The sequence below is a fragment of the Mustela nigripes genome, chromosome 2 (genome assembly GCF_022355385.1).
Source record: "Mustela nigripes isolate SB6536 chromosome 2, MUSNIG.SB6536, whole genome shotgun sequence".
In the NCBI taxonomy this organism is placed as follows: Eukaryota; Metazoa; Chordata; class Mammalia; order Carnivora; family Mustelidae; genus Mustela; species Mustela nigripes.
The window spans coordinates 38,295,228-38,319,607 of record NC_081558.1 but is presented as its reverse complement, the minus strand read 5'-3'; the positions used below and the strand labels follow the sequence as shown (position 1 = coordinate 38,319,607).

At 41.7% G+C, this 24,380-nt stretch overlaps 1 protein-coding gene across 10 annotated transcripts in view; it reads left to right on the top strand.

The window, feature by feature from the left end:
* The window catches only part of FOXP1 (forkhead box P1), a 685,031-nt gene extending 661,683 nt beyond the window's left edge, over positions 1-23,348 (top strand). For 5 of the 10 annotated variants that reach the window (XM_059390154.1, XM_059390155.1, XM_059390156.1 and 2 more), the window contains 7 exons: positions 1,843-2,044; positions 2,150-2,229; positions 2,830-2,931; positions 6,595-6,716; positions 8,467-8,536; positions 12,950-13,119; positions 18,585-23,348. In XM_059390154.1, the coding sequence (XP_059246137.1) occupies positions 1,843-2,044; positions 2,150-2,229; positions 2,830-2,931; positions 6,595-6,716; positions 8,467-8,536; positions 12,950-13,119; positions 18,585-18,729 (891 nt within the window). In that variant the 3' untranslated portion in view covers positions 18,730-23,348. The remainder of the gene's footprint in view (positions 1-1,842; positions 2,045-2,149; positions 2,230-2,829; positions 2,932-6,594; positions 6,717-8,466; positions 8,537-12,949; positions 13,120-18,584) is intronic. The other 5 variants (XM_059390157.1, XM_059390153.1, XM_059390158.1 and 2 more) reach the window with 3 other exon arrangements.
* Positions 23,349-24,380: the final 1,032 nt, after the last annotated feature.

The following is a 24,380-nucleotide window of genomic DNA, read 5'->3' as shown; positions in this document are numbered from 1 at the left end:
GGGGGGGGGGGGGGGGGGGGGGGGGGGGGGGGGGGGGGGGGTCTGGCATTGGCTGAGTCAGCATTTCACTGGTAGGAGCAGGGAGATTATAAAGAAAAGCACAACTACAGGCTTTTCCACCGACATTCCCTTTCCCGCAATATAGTTACATTTTTTCCCTGCATATTTGCCTAACGATACTTGCTCACTCTTCTCTTCAGATTCCTGGGTTTTATTTTATTTGCTTGTTTGTCTTCACGTATGAGAGGCATTCTCATGGCCTTTTTCATTACCGGAGCACGAGTAGGGTTGTATCTTCTCAACAAACCAGACCTTTTAATGTGTTCTTTATGATCCCAGAGGAATCTCATTTTTAATACCTCCCACAAATAGTGTCTTGTCCGTAAGACTACTGCAATAGTGAAATATGTAACTTTGTTAAATGATTTGAAATCTGGTTTGAGAAAATGTTACAAGTAAGCCTCCTTGGCATAAGTTTCTTGGATTTGGGGCCTGCTGGAAGTATCTGAGATGGCAATTGTGTGTAAAAATAATGTGTTGAAAATGGCCAGGTTCTGTAGTATAGCCAGACTTAGTATTTCTGGAAGAAGAAACTTGGGGTAAGGGGGACAAGCCCATTTTTTTAAAAACTATTACAAATAAGACAAGCACTTCCAAGGTGAAGGCTTATGGAAGGAAGGAAACAGTACTCCATCTTCCTTGGTGCGACTTCAAATAAATAACGCATGCCATAGAATGCATCAGATAACTTGATGCTATAGATTCCATTGTATTACTGAGCATTTGAAACTGAAAGAAAAAAATTTTGTACAGTTCCCGATGTTTCGTAAGTCAGTTTTTAAAAATAGATTCCAGTCCTCTATTGGATAGAGTTTAATGAAGACTACACATAAAGCTTTCAAAGATTAGTCTTTGCCAACTGATAGAACTAAATGATGTCTTACTGGATTAATGCCACTCTTTCTTTCTTTCTTTCTTTCTTTTAAGATTTATTTATTTATTTGAGGGAGAGTGAGCGGGGGTGGAGGACAGAGGGAGAGAGAATCTCTAGTGGACTCCATGCTGAGCGCAGACCCCCAACGCGGGGCTCAATCCCATGATCATGAGAACATGACCTGAGCTGAAATCAAGAGTTGGACCGTCAACCAACTGAGCAGCTCAGGTGCCCCAGTGGCAGTCTTTTTAAATGGGAGCCAAGGGCCAGACATCCTTGTGGTGTTTTCAATTGCTGCAGTTTAATCGTGGAGTTAAGTAGCTTATCCCTGTGCTGGCCAGAGTGGTAGCCACTGGCTACATGTGGCTCTTTAAACAAGAGTTTAATTTTGATAAAAAGTAAAAACAGCTCTGCACTGGTGCTAGCACGTTGCAGAAAGTGCTGCTGGAGCGCTCAGGTCTAGACCAGTGTATCCCAACTGGTAGCTTCTAGAATGTTGGTGTTCCCTGGCGCTGTGAGGGCTCCACCCCCTCCGGGAGGTTTGCCAAGCACAGTAGGCTGCTCAAGAGGGTTCAAAGTCATGACTCAAGGAGTGTTTTGACCCAGAGCTTGTCAAACTTCACTGGGCTAGGTCACCCCTTTGTGCACACACTCATTTTTCACCGTCTTTGGAAAACACCTGTGTCACCAACGGGTCAGGAGAACATGGCCAGAGAGATTTTTAAACTAACCAACTATGCGAACTGTTTCTACGTAGGAACTCGCCTCCCGTTTCAGGTGATTAGAAGCATCTACTTAGAGAAGTAAAGCTAGCCGGGCATCCCCTGCTGTGCTCCTGCTGGATTTCAGATGCCTGCTTGCTCCCTGCTTTTCTGAAGCTCTTCTAAGAACTCTTCTCTTCCTCACAGCTGAATCTGGTATCAAGTGTCACACTCTCCAAGTCTGCATCTGAGGCTTCTCCACAGAGCTTACCTCATACTCCGACGACCCCAACCGCCCCCATCACTCCCGTCACCCAAGGCCCCTCCGTCATCACCACCACCAGCATGCATACGGTGGGACCCATCCGCCGGCGGTACTCGGACAAATACAACGTGCCCATTTCTTCAGGTAGCTACTTCCTGTTTGCCTCATGTAGAACTGTAATATGCAATTCTTGTAGACCAGCCTCTTTTTAAAAAGTGATAATTAATAGGACAATGATTCTTATTTTAGCAGATATTGCGCAGAACCAAGAATTTTATAAGAACGCAGAAGTTAGACCACCATTTACATATGCATCTTTAATTAGGCAGGTGAGTAACGCAGTATGGGAAATTCCATCAAATGTCTACATGTACATGGATATAGTATATTGATGAAGTAGATTTAGAACCGTTTAGTATGCAAGCATGCTAAAACCTTTTCTATAAGGTTTTTTAAAACTGCAATATATAACATAATTGCTTTTGATTAAGTATTACAATACGATGTGATTATTAGGAAATTCATTTCACACAACAGTGAAAATGAGCCTGTTTAAAGATGGCAAGTCAATTATCACAAGCTACAGTAATCTCTGATCCCTAGAATTAATCTGAGCTCTAAATAATTACTGAGCTTTAATCAGCTAGTGAAATGTTTTGCATTTCTCTTTGATTCTGCTTTATGAATGACTAATAAATTAATATTTCTGTACGGAAACAGAAATAAAAACTCAAAACAATTAGATAATTCCGTTTTGAATTTTGCTATTGAACTGTTAAATACAACCATTAATCTTAGATCATTTCATGAAACCTTTCTTGGGCTTTAGCTCTGAATCATGGTTATTTTATATTTTCAAGAAACTGTATAATGACGATTCTGCTGATTTGGTCATAAATTATCTTCATTTTTTTACTTTTGCTTCACAGGCCATTCTCGAATCTCCAGAAAAGCAGCTAACACTAAATGAAATCTATAACTGGTTCACACGAATGTTTGCTTACTTCCGACGCAATGCTGCCACGTGGAAGGTAAGCTTCCTCCCGGGCCTGTTTAGGCTCAGGTCTTGCCATTTTATAAGAGTTCGTTGTTGATAAAATGCAGGTGTTGTAAGTTACAGGTGTACTATTTCGATACTCTCAGAGTCAAGTTTATGGGAGTATTTTATTAAGAAAAGAGTACTGTTGGGGTTAGAATGCTGGGATAGAAGACTACCATTGCACTGGCATCAGATTTTGGCTGAACCAGCCAATAAAGTAATTTCTGTCTGGTTGGAATATGTAGGGGAAAGGAACGGATGACACTGTCGCCCCAATGCTCAGGTTGTCCTCTTAGTTACAGAAATCTCACGGTGGTTCATCATTAGCTACCACCAGTATTTGCTGAGATGCGCAGCTAACATTTTCTTAACCAGGGGAAATGATCAGACAAACTTGACATAACCTTCACTGGTTGGATTTTAAAAAAAGGAAAAAAAAAATGCTCCTTACCATAATTAGTAAAGAAAGCGGTGTGGTCTCATGACTAGCTCTGTATATAGAAATTAGCACAGGGGAGCACAATATATTATTAAGTTTTTGGTTTTCGTTTTGGGTTTTTGTTTTGTTTTGTTTTGTTTTGTTTTTGAGGGGGGTTTCTTTTTTTTTTTTTTTTTTATATCACACTATCTGCCAGAGATTCATAGAGAATCTGGAAAAGGAAATGATCCAACTTCACTGTAATGCCGTTTGCTATAAAATGGACCAAATCCCTCAGCTCCGCATGGGATGCCCTAACAAGGCTTGAGGGTTACGTGACCTCCCTCTTTTCCAGTTCAGCAATGGGTTCATAGATTCCTTTAGTATTTCTTCCATGGTATTAAATGAAGCCCTCACAAATTTTTGGATTTTACTGCTTTTAATTTTTTGGTTTAAATATTATTGCTACAGAAGAGGGCAGGTACAATCTGGTTTTGGATTTTTTTTTTTTTTTTGCCTTTTTACTACCTAGAATTCTTAAAATCCCCAAATTCCACAACATGTAAAATGCAAATATCTTAGGGTATTTTTACATGTCATTATTATAAATATGATAGGGATTTATTATACGATGCAATGGAAATTTTCTTTGCTACTTTTAAAATTTTAGATAAGAGAAAAACAAAAACAGAAAACACATTGCCTCTTTTATGTTCTTACGAAATTAGCATTTTAAAAGAAAATGAATATAACCATAGAATTAATTTATCAACCTCACACAGCCATGAATATCTTTTATGGCTCAAAGTATGCTTTTTTATTTCCATTAAGACACATGGGTGCTGAAGGGAACCTATGTTCAAAACCTTACCCGCTTTTCCTCAGCCTCCCTTAGGAGATAAAATGCAAAGTATCTTTAGCTATGAATGCTTTTCAAAATGTAGGAAGTATAAGCATGAAGCAGACATTTTCTTCAAATTGCCTTTTATAAATAGCAAGTGATCAAATTTAAAAATAATTACTGGCTGTGAATATGATATTTAAGCTCAGATCTACAGCTTTAACTTTTTCATTTTTGCAAACTGCAGGAAAAAGTGCCATCAATATAAACAATCCTAGATCAAGTACCAAATGACTCAAATACGTATAATTTTCTTTCCGGGTCCTTGTTGGTATTGTTATCCTAAACAAAAGGTGAAGTGCCCAGTTTAAGTTACGGCTGAAAAGGGCTTACTCACATTTTTGGGCAACTCTTGTTTTCTGGATGCTTTTGCTTAGATGTACAGTCTTGGAAAATAAAACTTCAGTTTGACTTTCTATCTTTACTCACATGGCTCTGTTCTTCAGACAGATCTATAGCAGTCCTTCTGGCAGACATGGTTTCCGTAGATCTGCAGTTCTAAATGTTTCGACGATGCTTATTCTCAAATATTAGAGAGTGATAGGGTGGAGGGGAAATGTTGATATCTTTCCCCATTATGTCTTCCGTACATATACATGATCTGTCAGTATTTTTTTAAAAGATAATTTGGACTTACTTGTTTTAACCTCCTTAGTATCGTCCTAGGAGGTAAGAGGAGACCGTTTGCATCCCTATATATATAGTCTGTGTCGGTACCGCATGAGAAAGAAAATGCTTATTCCAAGAGCAGACTACCACCTTACACGTGAAGAAATTTGTCCTACCAAGTATATATACAACCCGGCAAATGTTTTCAAAGATTTTTTTCTTTTGTTTTCATGCAAACCTGTCCAACCTGTTTGAAATCAGGGGTGTCCTTTCACAGTCCCTGGACGTTTTCAGCCTACCCCAGTTATGCTGACATTGCTCAAAAACTCTGAGAATTTATCCTGTGGATTCTCCTTGCGAGTGGTTGATAACTTGGCTATGTCATAAAACGTGTTTCGTTATCTTCTAAGTATCCTATATCGAAAAAGAAAAACCAGCACTATCTCATCTGACTTCTCCGTCAGAGTCACCAGTGATGATTACGTAAAAGTGGAAACAGGACTCAGGATCTTGAGAACGGAAATACCTGTGGGCAGCCCAAGGGGGTGCCGTGCGGCACGTTTGAGCGATGGCAGCATCATTGGAATGGAGTGGAGTGGAGGATATGCTTTCACGGCATGGGAGATGGGATGTCTGCATCCACTCCTCATGTCCCAGCAGTCACCTGCTTATGCCCTGTAAGAAGAATGTCTTGAGTCAACGGCATGGGTCTTTTTGTAATGTGCTCATGTCTAATTTGGAGTCTAGATCAGTTCCGTTCAACCAAGGAGGCTAAAGAGACAAGGCCATGTTTGTTCCGGGCCCCAGCATGGTTGTGGATTTTCCTGAAAATCAAAGCAAAGAGGAGATGTTAAAAGCTTTTCTTTACCCACCTTCGGTGGGCTGTGGGTATCAAGGGTCTCCATTTAAGAATGATCTTGGAAATGACCTTTAACCATAAGAAAGAGACATGGGGACCAGGGACAGAAACATGTCTTTAGGAACTCTGAGCTGCAGAACTATCCTCTTTTTGCCATTAGGAGTTCTACTCAAGAGTTTCTTTGGCATTTTTTGTTAGTTAAGGAAATTACCCATAGTAAGGGCCAAGGTTTTATACATTCGGGAAGGTAAGACATAGCTTGATGATGGATACTGATGTCCTGGGGATCATTTCATTCCCTCCTCCTATCAGCTGCAGGAGGTGATGCTTTCAATGGTAAAATCCAATTTAGATAAACCTGACAAGACCTGTAGAAGGTGTTAAAGCCAAAACTTTTGAAAAAAGAATAAGAGCAAAATGCGTTTAACAATATTGTCATCTTGCATGATTTTTTTAAAATACCCTTTTCTATGGGAGATCAGTGGGCTTAACGGGGACAGTTTTACACTCTGCATGTTTATTTTGAAGTCATATTAACACGATTTTCAGATTTTTACTGTGAACCCTATTTGGGGCTTCTGTTAACCATTTCTTCTAGTTAACTCCTACCAGAGAGTAGATGAAAATGCCAGACTATAACTAATTGATACTTCTGTGTTGTTGTTGTTTTTCGGTTTTTTTTTTTTTTTTTTAATTTTTACATTTGGAAAAGGCATCCTTAACCTCAAGAAGGTCATCCACGGGGGTGGTTAGCTACAGCTCTTGGGAATGGTTTGACAAATGTGGACTGTGAGGCTGAATGTACTGCTGTTTTTGGAGTCTTTTCTTATAGAAAATGTAAATGTTCTCTCTTTTATACTTGCTGCAGAATGCAGTGCGTCATAATCTTAGTCTTCACAAGTGTTTTGTGCGAGTAGAAAACGTTAAAGGGGCAGTATGGACAGTGGATGAAGTAGAATTCCAAAAACGAAGGCCACAAAAGATCAGTGGGTACGTCCACCATGTTTGAACTTCTTAGCCTAGCTTGGATTGTGCTAACAAGTGTCAAGTAGAGGCTTTTGGCTGCTAGACGGTGTTAGACCGACGAACCGGTTTCACGTTGTCTCAGTTAAGGGAAGCAAAAAAGCATTTCATCCCTCCTGTTTTGTATACCCACCAGTCCCCTGCCCTGCTTGCCGGTCTTTGTTGCATCCCACGCTAGTAGCTTTTAGGTGGCAATGCATATTAACCCTCACAAACCATTTGCTTATGCTTATTGCATTTTATTTTCTTTTTCCTGTTCCCTGTATTGGATGTCTGTTCTGCCCCCCCAACCCCGTCTCCTTTTGTTGCCACTCCATCTCCTTTGCTGCTGCTCCTATCCCAGGGTGCCATTCGCACCAACCTCTCACTGCATAAGTGCTTTATCAGAGTAGAGGATGAGTTTGGGTCCTTTTGGACAGTTGATGATGAAGAGTTTAAACGTGGCCGCCATATTCAACGAGGCCGTCCTCGCAAATACTGCCCCGATGAAAACTTTGACGAGCTTGTCACACAGTAAGAGCCTTTACTTGCTTTTGTTTTGTTTTTTCTGCTGTTGCTTTGGCTTTGCATGGTTGACTCATCCCATGTAGTTTTGCATTTCACCAAGTAGCAGTGCCACGGCTTTCTGCAATGGAGCTAAATTGTGTGATTCGTACATGTACTTCTCTTGTTTCTCTTTGGAACGCCAGTGCCTTGAATAATGCTTTTTTGACGTCTTTAATGCACATATTGGTTGTATTTTGATTCAGCAGCTTACGGGGACCCTTTAAGAGTAAATACCTTGGCTTGGAAGTCATTCCTCCAAGTAAAAAGGCAGCTTTTAATGGAGACTTAACATGTGTATTTAACGGGGTACATGTCTTGGTATTTGCCCGCTCAGTTATAAGAATAACATAAATGAGAGGAAATGAATGATGAGAGAAACCCATAACAGCACACAGACTCCCTTTGAGGGCCAGTCAGGGATCAATCGGGGTGACTTCCTCCTGGAAGCCTCTCCATGCCCCGACTTTTTCCGAATGTTGTCTTGTCTTCCTTGCATTAGCTCATGGACGTAGCATCCAGTATTCGTACAACGTCCCAGATTTGGCTGTGCAAGAAAGATCTCGGCCCAACCTCCCCACCTTACTTGGGAACTACCCTTCCCTGTCACTCCCTTCTCCCCATCTCCTTTTAGCGCTAAATGCGCCTTGGTGGACCAGGGGGAGGGGTCTTCTCTAAGCGCCTCCTGCCTTTACCTCCCACGGTGATTCTGGAGTTAATATCATGGAGACGATTCTCTAGCTAACTCCCAGGAATCCCTGTTACCAGCTCACCCCTAGCCACCGCCCCCCAACCCCCACCAGAGATTCTGCCTTCCTATTGGACTCATGGCAGCTACTAAAAATTTGCAGAGAGGTCAAGATTTTATGAAGGGGGAAAAAAATGCAACAGTGGAGGGAGTGCCCAGGGCTGGTCTAACTGAAGCCCGGATTTTATACCCAGTTTCCTTGAAAAGCAAAGTCCTACCCCAGGGGTGTTCGCACAGACCAGCCCCGTAAAGCCAGGGGCTGTGTAGAAAACCTAAATTTCCTTTGGTTTTGTTAACGTGGGTGGGGAGGGGCGGGTGGATTTCTGATTGGGAAGGGATACCAGCAAGCTTTAAGATAAAACTTAGCTCAGAACTCTCCGGGGCTGATGGCGTTTAACTTTGAGTTTTTATCTTTCTCTTACGCAGTAACCCTTCCCTTATTAAAAACATGCAGACCAGCCACGCCTATTGCACGCCCCTCAATGCAGCTTTACAGGTAAGATTAATGGTCGTCCCGAACATGCAGCGGAGGCACATGTCTCCCCCACTCATTTCAAAATATATTAGCCTCGCTCTAATTAGATATTAAATTTTAATTCCGTTAAACTTTTTTCTTAAGTGCACAAAGCATCGTACTCCCTGGAGGCAAACACATCGGGCTGCTTCAGCATTAGCGGGATGCTTAGCATTTTGAATATTGTGGCAAAAAAATTAAAAGTTCACTTATTAATATTTATCAGCAGTATCATAATTTCCATCCTCTTATTTCAGAATTTCACTTGAGGCAAAAATACCACAAGTGTAATTACTCTAGCACAGCTATTAATGTGCTGGATGATAGGCCACTGTATCACATGACCTTCTATTGTTCACGGGTTTAAAGAGAAAGCAGGGCTTTTTACTTCTTCTAAAGTCTGTTTTAGCATCTTCAGTCCAGTGCTGGGGAGTTGGGGGGAGGGTAAGAGAGAGCTAGGAGAGATCCAGGTTTGGTTCCCTTGGTAAAAGTAAACTGTTTTTGTTTAAACCAGAGAGGTGTTGAAGAACACTCTTTAGGTTTCCAGCAGATTGCTCAAGATTGCATAAGAAGCGTACAGAATGTTTGTTTCCCACTGACGAACCAAGCACTCGTTACATAACCAGCATTACAAGGGGATGAAGACACTGGTCCTGAGCAGGAGGGAGTTTGCCACCCAGATGCGAGCCCCCAGGCAGCCGAGCCTTTCAGTCGTCCCGTCTCTCAGTGGTCCAGTTTGCGTTTGCCCCTGCCTAGAATGATCTAGAAGACAGGCCAAGAGAATTTTGCTGCCTTGAAAAAGACATACTCTGTACATAGATGGAGCGTATGTACTCCAAGGCCATCCTGGGCCTTCACAGCAGGAGTTCCTGCTGGGGGCTCTATCGCCCATACTTAGTCCAATGCCTTGTGCCCCTCGAAAGGGCACTAACACGCAAACAGAAACATTGACACAGAAACAAGGTCGTCTTAAAAAGGCTCCTGAAGGGGTCAGGGAAGAGAATGAAAAATAGTTAAGAGACTTGACATTATGGGAACAGAGTGTGTGAAGACGGGGGAGATCCGGATGGGCGCGGGGCTCTCACTACTCCTAGAACAGATATTTATCAAGCACCTGCCCTGCACCCTGCACAGTCAGTTCCCCAGCTCCGCGCAGCCTCACGGCTCCCAACAATAGATGATACACCTTTAACACCGTTTCCATGCTGAGGCATACGCACGAAACTTAGCTTTTCAGTAATTATATTTATTTATTTTTAGCTGGTACTAACTTTAATAGGAGGAACTACTTTCTGAGTTTCTGTTAATTACTTGTAGTTTACACAGTAACTTTAGAAAAGCAAATGAGAGTGCGCTTTAGATGCTGCCACTGTAAATACCATTCATTAGTAACTTATTTTCCCTGGAGTCTTGTGAAGTGTGAATTTAAAGCTGCTCTATCTGGAAGAGTATTAAGATTACAAGCACATTTTACATTCATGAGGCGGAAAGGCAAGAAAAAAAGCAGTGATCCTTTGGATTCTCTTAACTATGTGACTAATTTAAATTAGTATGCCTTATCATGACAAAACTGTTCGTGCTTCTTCTCCAAAACATTTGTTTCTGGCATCCTCCCTCCCCTTTCTCCTTTTCAGGGGGAGCCCAAAACGATCCCGTAGCTTTCCAAGAACACTTTATGTGCGTAATGAGGTGAGGTGAATAAACCGATACAAATTCATGACGGGAGACATGGATCTTCTTCCTCTTGTCGAGGAGTTTGGATCCACGGGCAGTAGACAGTCTCATGTAACTTTCTGCTGTGCAAATTAAATCAGGATTCTACCAGCAGGCTTTCCTTCCCATTATTGCCCATTTCCATTTCTCAAGACAAGTAAAAATAATAGTGGAACAACATCTTAAAAAGATTACTAGAGCAACATAATGCATGATATACAATATATAAAATAGGACAGCAGAATCCACTACAGAAATAAAACATTGGACGTGAGACAGATTGCATTATGCTCTGAAAAAGTGAAGTAACTAAGGGTAACCATAAAGCTTCTTATTTATAGACTGCCTTTCCCCCGAGGATCTTAGCATGGTTCATGTTCCATTATGGAACTTACGGACTTCTGTACCATTACTGAGGCACCTCAGTTTTAGGTTTCAGTTTTTTTTTTTTAAGGGTTTTTTTGTTGTGAAAAAAAAAAAAAAAAAAAAAAAAGTGCCAGTTTGAGAGGAAACCACACACTGTACACAGGACCATTTATATAATTAAGTCCGTTATAAACATCATACCCCACCTGCTCCTCTGTAGACATCAACTACACAAAAGAACGACTTTGTTACTGTTTCTAGCATTGGGTGGGTTGCTTTGATCCCTCACGCAGCAAAGAGGCTCTTCGGCCTGGCAGACACTGTCCTTCTACTTGGTCATTTTCTTAAAGGGACAAGGCTGGTTCTCTCCATTGATATCTTTCTGATCTCACCACCGAGGGATCAGTAGAAGTGCTTGCCTTTTGGAGGACTTTCACCACTGTGGCTGTTGGGCCTCGGCCCATGTTTTAATGACCTTCACCTAGAACACTTGGAGAGCCAAGGAGAACATGTCGTCTTAAGAAGGCTGCTCTGTCTGTAAGGGTGACCATGTTATACCAAAGAACACCTTCTAACAAACACGTCAGTTTTGTCGTTACCCTTCCATTTTTGACTAGAGAAGCTGCTAAAAAAAAAATTACCAGGCTGTAAAGATAGCCCCACTTAGGCCACGTTCTGACTGTGTCATGGTGAAATGTTGAGCATTAGAGCAGAACTTTCATGACTGGGAGAGATATGACCACTGAGTTGTCTCAAATGAAGGCTGTTAAAATGCTTATCCAGCTGCAGTTTGGGGGGGAGAAATTAAAAAATAATCTGGCAACCGTTCTTGCTTTTTGCTCTGCCAAAAAAAAAAGGAAAATGCTTTATTGCAATTATGAGAGATCTGTTGAAAAAAGTACTTGATGCAAATTATTTAACAAACTGTAGGAGAGCGAGGGAATGTTCAGATTTGCTGTTCGTCAAAATGAGTTCACCACATTTGGAAATAAAAACAGGATTTTTTTTTTCCCACTTTTTAAAAAGCCGGCAGTTATGTAAATCCAGAAGTGGAGGGAAGGGAAAGCTGTGGACTTGCATGGAGCCTGGCTTTGAAATAGTCCATTGGCCAATGGTGTGTTAAGTGAAGACCCATCATGGGGGCTTGTATCTAACAAGGCATCCCTGGCTTTGGAATATGTACAAAGAGCGAGGCTGCAGCTCTCATAATGGGCACGTTCCCTGCAGCCCAGCTTTGCACTGTTCTGTCTTCACTGTTGGCTCTTCCTCTCTAGAGCCAGAATTTCTAGAATACTTTGGACTCTTGTGTGACTGGCCAATTGAAGTCACCATGCCAGATTGTCTTGTGACTGTACTTTCTCCTCATTAGGGTGGAAAACCAGGCATACTGTAGTCTGCAAGAGGACAGTTTTGATAAATCTTGATCTAACTACACTGCCAGTTTTTAAAAGTCTGTCCTCTTTAACATGAAAAGTTTCTGGGTTATAATCACTACCCAAATGAAATTAGTTCAGGGTTGTATTTAACAACTGTCTGCATTCGAGACTGGGTGGTCATTTTATTCAAACCCAGGAGGAGGGGAAGCCAACAGTATCCCACCACTGACTTCAGGATTTCCTATTTTTTCCATTTCTATACTTTGGGGCTGACAGTCATATAGATTGACAGTTATTTTTTTCCTTCAGTCCTAAAATTCCAGGTTGACCGGTCTGAGCCGGAAAGATTGAGATAACTGTGGGGTAACACCACACAGACTACACTAAACAGATTCAGAAATCATTAAAACCAAAATGAAGGAGAGAGATAAAAATGGACTCCAATTCTATAATCTCTTCCTTTTCTGTAGGATATAAGAGGTAAATGTTTATGGAAGTTCTCATAAGTTTGAGCTCTGAGGCCAGAATAATTGGATCAAATCTTTAATATCCAATACTGGAGTCATCAAAGTGGATAAAGAAATGAAAATGCCATTATATTTCCCTGTGATCTGGAAATATTCAGTCCATCTTGAAAGAAGGCATCAGACAGAAAGCTCATTTTCGATAGCCCTGTCTGAACCACGTGACTCTACCCAGCAGTGCTAAATTGAGTCCTCCCTCCCCACCACCCCTTTTGGTCCCAGCTAGCTCTTGGAAACCAAGCGTGGGACATGGGTCACAAGTCTGCCTTTGAAAGCAAACTCCTCTCCCTATTAGCAACTTCTATTGGCCAGCCCTACTATGAACCTAAACGGAAGATCGGTGACTACACCCGTAATGAACAGCTTCGCTGTCTGTGCTTACTCTGTGTCCTCATCTATTTTCTCTTGGTTGCTAGCAGGCTTCGATGGCTGAGAATAGTATACCTCTATACACTACCGCTTCCATGGGAAATCCCACTCTGGGCAACTTAGCCAGCGCAATACGGGAAGAGCTGAACGGGGCAATGGAACATACCAACAGCAACGAGAGCGACAGCAGTCCAGGCAGATCCCCTCTGCAAGCCGTGTGAGTACTGTCCACCCAGAAGGTCTCTGCGTTCAGGTCCCGGGCTCCCGGTTCGATGTGCACACAAGCCCTTCTCAAGCTGCTTTGGATCCCTTTTCTGTAATTTCTGATTTCCTAGAACCCGGGTGAAAGTTGGTGCTTCTGGAAGTGTTTAGCTCAGTTAGCACATAAAAGGACCATTTACTAACGTTCCCATAAAAGCAGTCGGCTTCATGCGGCCCTACAAGTGCACACAGCAATAAAACAGGTGACTCATTTGCTTTTTTTTTTGCTTTTTTTTTCCCCTCTGCTGGGCATCTCAGGCCATTATTGAAGCCACATTACCTTTTCCGCCTGAAATCGGTATGCGTCTCTGTCAGTTTGTTCGACTTGCAGGCACGGCGAACCTAGCAGGGGGAAAAGAACACTTGTTTATTTGGTTGTCTGATAGTCTGAAGCACAAACACAGCGCTGAAGTGTTCTGCCCAGGCATTCATGATGGCACAAATGAAAGGCGGCGTGATTTATAGATTGCTCTTAAAATATCAAAAGGAAAATTAATAGGAGCATTATAGCAGCAGACGGCAGTATAATGAGCACCATATAAGTGAATGAAGTGAGGGCGATGGTTGTCCCTGCTGAATGTGAACGGCAGGAGGACAGGGCCAACCACAGGAGAGGCCGTGACACCCCCTCCGCCATGGGGAGTGGGTGCGTGACGGCGGAAGAGCCGTGACTGGGACAGCTCCTTCCCTGGCAGGGAAAGTTTAAAAGAGAAAAGAAGCCACATTCTCCCAAATGATCGGATTTGTGGGGGATGCTCTAGAGGGACAGTCTCTCCCTTCGAGTAAGTGTCAGCTCCACCGTTGCCCACTTGAAACGAAGAAACCAATCCAGTGTTCGTAACACTGGCAGCTCCTACCACAGGCCACTTGTCTACACGCTCCTTCTGATTTACCTGGCCAACACCTTATTTAAGTGATAGAAATGGAAACCGTGACCTGTGGCCACGAGGACCAGAATGACTAGGCATCGAAAGACAAGGAAAAGAAAATTGCTGTCGGCCAGGATAATGGGTGGCACTGGAAGGAGTCTGAAATGTGGTTACTTAGCATTTGAATTTCATGCCCAAGGTGTTCTGAAAAGGATCTTAAAAGATGGAAATAATCATTTTTAATTTATGTGAACAGTCTCTTAGCATTTACTACACAGCATTTTAAGAACGTGTTTCTCTTTGACACTGATACCTCTGTATATCATCTTTTCCAAAGCAGTCTGGTATTTCTGACTTGACTGTAGTCACCCTCGTATTCATTTTTAAATCTCTGTCATGACAGGCGTGTTTACTCAGATATTAAGGACGTTCAGAGCAAACATAAATTGGTATATATAAGCTACTTCCAGAAACGCTCATTAAAGCAAGTCTTTCTTGAAGTTAACGAATGGAAGAGAGACTATTTCTCGTCCTCTTTATGAACTCCAAGGGTTAGCTGATGTATGTTCCTACTATTTATTGCAAAACACTAAATAGTGTGCAAAACACTAAACACTCTTTTCCTGAAAAGAGAAAGATACTTGGATTAAAAACCTCAGGCAAGAGTTAAGAATGATGCTGATTTTGCTGTACAGGATAAAGCCACTACAAAGTTAATTTGTTTAAAAACTTCAGATTAACCCCAGTCTTACCAGAAAGCAGGTTTCACAAGCAGTCAGCATAAATGTTAACGAAAGGAAGGTTTCGGCTGTGTTTTGTTTGGGTCGGTTTTGGTTGTGTTAAGGAAACCCTCCATAAAGATGTCAGAATGCACACTGTTGTTCAGATCTACCGGCTTTACACTGTTTGCTAAATATAATTATATGTCAACAGCAGAGTCCCTGTGCCTGCTCTCAGTGTCACAGACTGTTACTCTTTTTGACCCCGTATTTCCATTAAGTGAATTCTGTAATGACATAGTTTTCCTTCTTGTGCAATATGCATTACCCTGCTATGATGCAAATTGTTTCTTAACTGTTCTAGTCTATTGGAATAAATCAAGCCGTAAACTTTATGGCACGGCTTAAAGGACCTTGTTAGTACGGCAGCCCAGCTACTATCTAACGTTGAAACAGAGCTGCTCATTCTTACCCTTTCCTGTGCCGCTCCGACACTACCACATTTTGTTTCTCTTCGGAAACCCTAGAAAGTAGCCACATAATTATGGCTTTAGGGCATTAGACTTTTATCCTGATAGGAGCTAACGGAGCTAGAAAGCAAAATACTGCACGCTGTGCACACACCCTCCGAACACAATGCCTTTAAACACCAGTCAGCTCTAGTTAAAAACTCTCGCGTTCCCAGAGTGGCTAGACAAAGGAATTACTCAGATGTAAGGAGGGAGATGTGTAGTTCTGCACAGTTATTCATTGAGAAACATTTCGGGGGGGGGGGGGGGGCGCACAGGGGGCGACGTGCAAGGTGGCGCATTGTGGGGTTCTGATTTCCAGGAGACACACGAATGTATGTGAAACATCGCATCTTAAATAATTTGCGTCTTACCTGAAATGTATCTTGCGTGGAAATCCATTCTCTTTTATCCTCTGAAGCACCGCAGGCCTGTGTGCTGACTGTATTTGCCACACTCGGGGGGATCTGCTGGTATCAAGAAATGTCGTGAAGCTGGGTTTCATTTCTCTGGAGTTTTAAGAAGCCTTAATGCCTAACTCGGTTGTGTTGTCAGGTTGTCACACAGATCTCGTCAGTTAGCATTGGTTGGGGACCCACTCTGCATTAGGCACTGGGGTGAGCCAGCATGCGTGATAGGGTCCTAACCTAGGTCTTGGGGATGGTAAGTAATCTTACTCAACGTTAGCTGCAACTTCGCAGGGAAAACAAAATCTTCTCTACCGTGAGCATCGTATCTGGTTTGTTTTTGTTTGCGCCTACCAAGGCACTGCCTTGTCAGAGTGGAAAAATTATAAAGCAAGAACTTCATTAAGAATGTTCCATTACTGTTCCTTCCCCCCCCCTCACCGCCTCTGATAGCCTTATATCATCCTAGGTCATCAAATGCAGGTTTATAAACCTGAAAAGATGAATAATTCTGATTGTTTAAAGAAGTGAACGTAGGAAAATGTTGATCAGGGAAACCACATTTGAGCTTCAGTACAGGGCTAAGTAGCACATAGGTACATTTCTAGCCAGATGTGATCAGCGGAGACGGGTTGGGGGTAATTTATGAGGTAGCACTGCTCAATAGTGAAAATAGGAAATTCAGACAGAAGGTAATGTTCACCACTGTCAGTAATCCAGGAAGAACAATTTAAGGTAACCGGAGCTTACCTTATACCTGCTAAGCAACAAAGTATTTTTTAAAAAATAACGCTTGGGGCTGGGGAAGTTGAGTCTAAATTGATATTACCCCTTTGGAAATTAATACTATAATAAATCTTAAGAGCCATAAAGATGTTTTTAGCCTTTGCTCCCAGAATTTCATTCTTGGAAATTTATCCTGAGGAGGTAAATCAACAGAAATTGGAAGATTAATGGATAAAAGTGGTTGCTGTATTATTCAAAGAACCAAAGAAGGGGGAAAAAAGACAATCACAAAATGCCCAGCATTAAGGGACTGATGCAGCCACGGAAGGCATCTTGTATACCTATAAGAATTACAGCTGCAAAAGCTGACAAAATAATCAGATTTGTTATATACACAATATTTAAAAATATGATGCCACCCAGGAGAGGATAGGCAAACACCAAAAACCTACCTTAATTTAGGTTTATGGGTGATTTTTTTTTTTAAGGTGTAGTCATCAGAACACTTAATTATTCCCCCAAAAATATAGGAATCCTACCAGGGCTGGCTCCAGAGGCACAGTGTAAGAAGTTTGCACACTCTGTCATTTCCATATTAAAATCCTGACCAATTTTTGAACCACATCTTCGCATTTCACTGGGCTCTGCAAAGTACGCAGCCAGTCCTGGGTCTGGTCCCTGTAGAAACACAGAGAAGTAGGGCCATGAAAAAGCTGAAAAAGGACAGAGCACAACCAGGAAAATGCAACGGACTACAACTTTGAGACATTTCATTTTGCAACTAGTTTTTAGGAAGATGGGCACCATTTTTGAAAAGCTGTTTATCCTGACATCTACCCCTAGACACTATGTATGCTGCGCTAATTTTAGAGTCAGTTGGTTTTCTGAAGGTTCACATCGTCAAGGGCAGTCCAGAGCACTCCTTTTTGTTTTTAAATGGTTCAAGTGGCCTTTGGGGTTTGCATACATCAATTATTTAGGAAATCATCCATCCCAGTAGCACCTCTTATTACTAATACTTGATAATGTCAATTAAAAAATCCCTTCTGCAGCCTGTCCCAGCGATGGGACCATTTTAACTTGAATGGTTCTTTTCCATATCAAAAGGCTTGCCACAGAAAGTAATTTGTATTTGCAAAGGATCGGTTGTAAATATGATTTACGAACAACATTTCCCAATTGTTATCGGAGTGGTTTCGCGGGATCCCCCGCAGTCCCCTTCGGGTGAACCCTGTGCTGGGCCATAATGAGAAAGTTGGCAGATCCCGTCACAGGCTGCGGCGTCCCGGTGGCCGCTACCAGCCGGCCCTCTTGTTTTGCCTTGTTTACAGCTGACAGCGTTATTATTCTGATCGGGGCTCTGCTTTCTTATCATATTGTTGTGTTGGGCGAGCCTTTTCCTCTCCGTTTGTGTTTCCTGGCAGGGCTTTTCTTGCCTTATTGACAGTTTGTAAAAATATGCATTAATTTGGAGTTTCAAGCATGTATCATGGTGTCTCTTTGCTGTGTTTGCTTGAAGTTGATTAATGATAGAACCTCGCTTGGGGTCGGTCTCTGGAGAGTTCTTTCACAGGTTCTGCATGTTAACTAGCAAAGCAGAACACACAGCAAGCCATGATTAGCCCAGCCTCCCGCGCTCAGTGGTCCCCACAAACCACCATTGTGTTACAGATTCTTATTTCGAGTAATGATTTGAAGACTCGGATGCCTCTCCACAGGATGCCACTGTGGGGCCTGTTATCTGGTACTCAAAGTTTGGTGGTCCTCAGACCAGCGGCATTGCCTGGGAGCTTGCTAGAGAGGCAGAGTCTCGGGCCCCACCCAGACCTGCGGGGTCCCATGCGGCTCTTTATTTAACCAGAGCCCAGGGTGACTTGAGTGCTCAGGGTGGTGTAAGCACACCCCCCGCGGAAGAGAGGCTGCTTCTGGCCAGAGATCATTCTACAGCAGCACTGCCCAAAGGAACCTTCTGCCATGATGGAAATGTGTCATCTCTGGGCTGCCCCAGTGCAAAGGAGAAACTCCCATTTTAAATTATGGGCGTTTTTAGTTTTCACTTAAGGATCCACACGTAGCTAGTGCCTGTCCTGGGGCACAGTACAGTCCTTGAGCGTGGCTTCTGTTGCCCAAAGCCCCCAACTTAGCGTGGTTGGAAGGGGCTTCCGAGTGAACCTGTTTTCGTTTCTTCCAGGCATCCCGTGCATGTCAAAGAAGAACCCCTCGATCCAGAGGAAGCTGAAGGACCTCTGTCCTTAGTGACAACAGCCAACCACAGTCCAGATTTTGACCACGACAGAGATTACGAAGACGAACCAGTAAATGAGGACATGGAGTGAACGTCTCTGGGCGGGGGCCAACCCCAAGAACGAAGATTGGGAAACAAAACAAAACAAAACAAAACAAAAAAACAAAACACGTCAAAAGTTAGCAGTGAAATTGTTCTCCATTTGTTGTACAGTCTGGAGGATTTTCACTACATTTTGACAACGCTGAAACGTGTTAACTCTTAGTGCCATCAAGAATCCCATTTGGGAGTATTTTTGATTTTTCTACTTTTTGTTGAAAAAAGGAATTTGTACTCTGTGCATTGGATGGACTTGTTTGGTACTTGGGATTTTCCTCTCTTAACAGTCAACATCAGTGTTGTAAATTTGCTAAACTGATTCACTTTTAGCAGCAGACTTTGAACTGCAGTCCTGCCAACGTTGGACACTGAGGACACCCAACTGAGCATGTGCACCTAAGCTGCAGACCAAGCCTCTGCCCAGAATTTAAGGATTCCAATGGACGACCTATTTGCACAGTACTGCATGTTGATTATCACTGCCTTTACTCCTTTTTTTTTTTTTTTTTTTTTTTTTGGTTCGTTTTTGTTCTCGTTTTGCTTCCAGTTGGGATGGGGAAGGCCTTTGTGTGTGTATTGGGGGGAGGGGGTTAAAAAGTAATTATCCCAAACTTTTTAATGTATTGCTTTTTTTTTTTTTTGCTTCTACTATACCATTTTAAGTTCTGACCTCAGGCCTCCATTTGGGCCCACGGCCTCCTGGAGGCTTCAAGTTTTCTGTACCTTGTGATGAATGTTAAATAGGTGTTTTTATTATACAAAAGCTGAATGTCATTTCTCGTTCGTAGTTTTCTGTCACTCATTCCAGTTTCCTTCAGACATCACCACGTTTTCTCCAAAGTCAGAAAACATTCCGTTTTGGTCTTTTTCAAAAAAAGGTCCCAAATGCTGCACTCTACACATGAAGGTCCTCTCACACAGACGTGAAGTCCTGCCAGAAAGAGAATGAATGACAGAAAAAAAAAAAAAAGGAAGAATAGAGACACCCTAGGAACAATGCAGATTCATTCCACGAAGCAGTATTGGAGGTGGGAAGGGGGTTGTTTCGGATTTGGTTTCGGGTTTTTTTGGGTTTTGGTTTTTGGTATTGTCCTTTTTTTTTTTTTTTGGCAGCTACCATTGCAGTTAATAAATGCCACAGCATTTCCCCAGCTCAAGGAAACCCAGGCAGCACTCTCCTGCCCCCCACCCCCACCCTGCAGATCTCCTACTAGATGGTGTGGCCATGGAAGGCCCTCCCTCGGGTGACCAGGTAGCCATGGGCCACAGGCTCGCTGAGGCTGAAACCTGCTTGGGTTGCTTTGTTTGCAAAACGGCCAAAAAAGCTGGCTTCCCTGGGCAACTCCACTGAAAGCGGTGGCAGCGCTGAATTTAACCAACAGTCCAGACCTGCTTGGTGGCATTAATCTGTTTGAATGCAAATAAAATTTCAGATTGAATTTGTTATGGAAGTTAATGAGGACTGAGTTCCTCAAATGCAAAAGTGTTCATTTCAAATGTACAAATTCGGTACTGCGGTTCAGTTTGTTACGCAATATTATCACCCCGAGCCAGCATCCCAAACTAACAGCAGACGACATTGAGGAGTCGGGGGCGCATGGCGCCCCTGGCCATTTTGAGAAACAAACATGGCGCACAGAACATGACAGTCCTCAGTCAGTACAACCTCAGTCCTTAGAACCCCTCAACGCCTCCACTCTGCACCCACTTTCCTGTCAGTCGTTTATTTATCTAGGACCGTAGTTTTTGTTTTGTTTTACTTTGAGAGCCTTTCGGAGCTTAATTTATATTCTTTGTACCTTTTTTTTTTTTTCTAAAATTACCAAAGATATTACACAAAGGTAAATTATGTTCTCTGTTTTATGCTTTATCTGATGAAGCCAAATATCCTCTTATTGTTGATCAAAGGAGGCGAAAGAATTTAGAGGCAATTAATGAGTTCTAGGCTATTGCTAACCTGAGAAAGAGAACTGCTCCTTCATCATAGAAAAAATTTAGAAGACCAAGTAGGTAATGGAACCAAAGTTGTTACTTTTTTTTTTTTTTTTTTCTTGTTCTGTACCTCAACAGAGACCAAAACTCATAACGAGAGGTTACGGGGCTGCTGAAAGTATTACAGGAGCAAGGGAAGGAAGGAAGTCCCATCTCAGAAACATGAATGGATGCCACTGCAGATTAGGGAGTAACCAGTAAGGGAGACGGTCAAGACACAACGGAAAGAAAACAGAAAAGCTTCGACAATGCAACTCATTCACATAGTACCATTTCTAGAATACATTTTTTTGTTTGTTTTTCAGAAAGATTGTATGCCACTTTGATTTTAAGGACCATGCTAGGATCACTGCATCACTTTTGCTCTGTCTGGGCATTGATCTTCCGGGGTTCTTTTTGTTTTTGTTTTTTTAATGTTTTCCTTTTTCCTTCTTTTTTTTCTAATTAGGCTTTGGGTCAGCATTTTTCATTTAAAAAAAAAAAAAGAAAGAAATCAACACTCCCGTCCACTCATAAGCTTGGTACAAAAACTTCTTTGCCAGTTTCTTTTGAAGCTTCACTCTGCTTTCTGTATAAAGGGCAGTCTGTGGTCACTCGAGATTTTTTTTTTCTTTCTTTTTTTTTTTTTTTTTAAACTTTTCCAGGCAGCTTCATGATGTGCAGGCAGTAGCCAGACAGGGTCATGGGAAGGGGGCCCTGTGCTTCTAAACTGAGTGGTTGCTGGTTAGTTTGGTATTCAAAAGAGGATAAAAATCTGGTAGATTAGTTCATTCTCAGCATGTGTAGCTAGACATGAGTAAAGATAACAGCATGAGAAACTGTTAGTACGCATACCTCAGTTCAAACCTTTAGGGAATGATGAAAATTAAAAAAAAATACATTTCACTCAGTTGCACTTAGTCGTATGTCTTGCATGCTTAGTCTAAAGACTGTAGCAAAAAAAAAAAAAAGAAAAATTAGATTTTACATATCTTTGCAGGTATCACAGCCCTGCAGAAGAACCAACTGAAAAAAAAATTCTCAGGCTTTACAGCAAGCAAACTTCACTATGATTTTTACAATTCTGATTCTGTATCCCTTGGGGGGGGGTGTTCCAGTCGCTTCTTTAGGATGGGGTTTATTACGTTGTACATATATTCCAATGTGTCTGTGTGAATCTTTGTCTTTTTTGGGGGAGGGCGGAGGGCGGTTCTTTTTTTAGATATTGTTCCTAAAAAGGAATAAATGCATACACCTGTTTTGTCAAAACACCTTTGCTTTTTGTGCAACTGCTTTATATTAATGATACTAAAAAAAATAGCTTTGGAAAAAAACTACTGTATGTAATGGGATTGCAGAATATGCTGCACATGTATTTTATTTAGTTATCCTTGCTTTAAGAATATTGGATGACATTTCCTGACATGTGGGAGGGAGAAATTCCCTAACCTTTTTTTTCCCCTTTGGCTTTTAAATTGTAACATAGTTGACAGGTTTTGTTTTGTTTTGTTTTTTTCTGTTCTCATTGATCAGAGCATTTTGTACAGATTTGTGTGTGTGTGTGCGCGCGTGCGCGTGTGTGTTAATCTGTTTTTTGATACATTCCTATCCCTTGTGTTTATTCTACCACTGCCTTCCTGGCTATCTTAAACCAGTTCATACATTTGAAAAGAGAAAAAAAAAATGCTGTTTTAAAAAATGTTTTCTCCTGCTGCAGTAAATATTTTGCATGATGAAATGCCAGGGTCACACTTTCAAAGTTTATCAGTGAAGTAGTGATTAATAATGGGGAGTTGTCAAAGCTATTGAACTTTTTGTATTAAAAAAAAAAAAAGGAAAACTTTACAAGGTGCCAAGATGTAAAGACAATTTGTTACTTTTTTTTTCTTTTTTCCAAGAAAAGCGTATTTTAGGGAGAGAGTCCCTTGTATCAGGCAAACGCACTGTCAGGAATGAGAATCCATCCTCCTTGTCCCTAGAGTCTGTCCTTGTAAGAGAGTGACGCTGCCTGCAGTGAACCAGCCGCGAGATGAAGCATCAAGGCTACTGTACGTGCCCAGTGACCACCAGCCTCACCACCTTGGGACGGCTCTGACACTAGTCCCTGCATTCCGTCAGACCCAGTCAAGAAGACCTGGGATTCTGCACCCACAATCTGATGGATGTAAATCACTAGCTATTTTATCATTATAAAAAAAAAAAAGTTAAAAAAAATATTTCCTCTCCTTTCCACATTCCAGCTGAGCTCTGTTTCCAAGGGTACCAAGAACATGCTCATAAGGATTTTGAATTTTTGGGGGGGGTACCTGTTGGTTCACGGGATCCCCTCTTGATATTTTGGATGTTTTTGAATGTCAGTTTCGCTTTTTTATCCTGAGAATGAGACTTAACGATTCTAAAGGCATTTTATGGGCCCAGTTTGGTTCGCACGATTTCTGCTACCCAGAAGCCTCGAGGAAGAGGGTCCGGTCCGGATTGTGCGCACGGTGCTTTGTGGATATGTGCTGCCAGGAACGAGAATTTTTTCTGTTTCATTTTGTTTTGATAAGGCATAAAAGAAACTCATTCCTTGACATCAACTGTAATTCCATCATTCCGTGTCTGTGGATACAGACAATAAAAAAAAAAAAATGTTGTGTAGTCAGTACTCATTACTGACATGATGGCATTCTCAAATGCAATAAACATGCTGGTTGTTCACACTGGTAGTAAAAAGTCGCGACAGCCTAAGTTTCTTTCCCTCTTCTGACCTGCTGATCTTGTATGTTAGGCATATGCCTTCCGTGTATCACCAGCTGCTTCCAACACAGAATTAAAATCAATCTTAACTAAAAGCTTTCATCGTCACAGAGGGCTGAAGCTCTCATCCTCAGGATTTCAAAGTGCTACGTCTCCACTTAGGGAGCTGGAAAACACTGAAAAGATAGAGGCTACCTTTTTCTCCCAAGGAAGCACACCCTTATTTCTCTTCATCAAATTTTATACAGAAAAAAAAAAAAAAAACAAAATGTTTAATAACTAGCATTAAGAGCAAACTAAAATTTCAGAGGAAAGCAATTTCATGAATAATTCATTAAAATTTCACATCTGCAAGATTAGTCATCCAAATAAAATGCTAATGTCAAAAACAGGCACCGTCTATAATATTCTCATCAAGAAATCTTTTTGCATATAATGATAAATGCTTAGATTAGAACAAATGATTTTATAAAAATATTCTATCAAAAGTATGCTAGATAACCGCATCCAGTATAGAAAACAGTGAAGCTTCACGAACTAAATATTCCAGAAAAACCATCTTGATTTCCAGATTTGTTTCATCGCTTACCTTGATAAAAGGAAAACAAAAACAAAAACCCTGCCATTTGTCTTTAATACTGTTATGCTGCATATATCCTAAGGATTGACGAGTTTGGGCATCATCTTCCAGTAAAAATTAAATTGGTATATTCAAAGCAGCACTGGAAGTGTCCAAACCGGGGTAACATAAAAACCAATGCGTCTGTAATTCAGAGTGTAATTCAAGCCAAAAGATGACTTGAAAATGAACCGAGCTGCTGCCATTCGGCCAAACACCAGCTGCCGGTGAGGAGCACGTAAGCGTGCTTTCCCAGCATTGTTTTGAGAAGCCCATCTTAGGAAAAAAAAATTTTTTTTAATATAGGTTTTGCT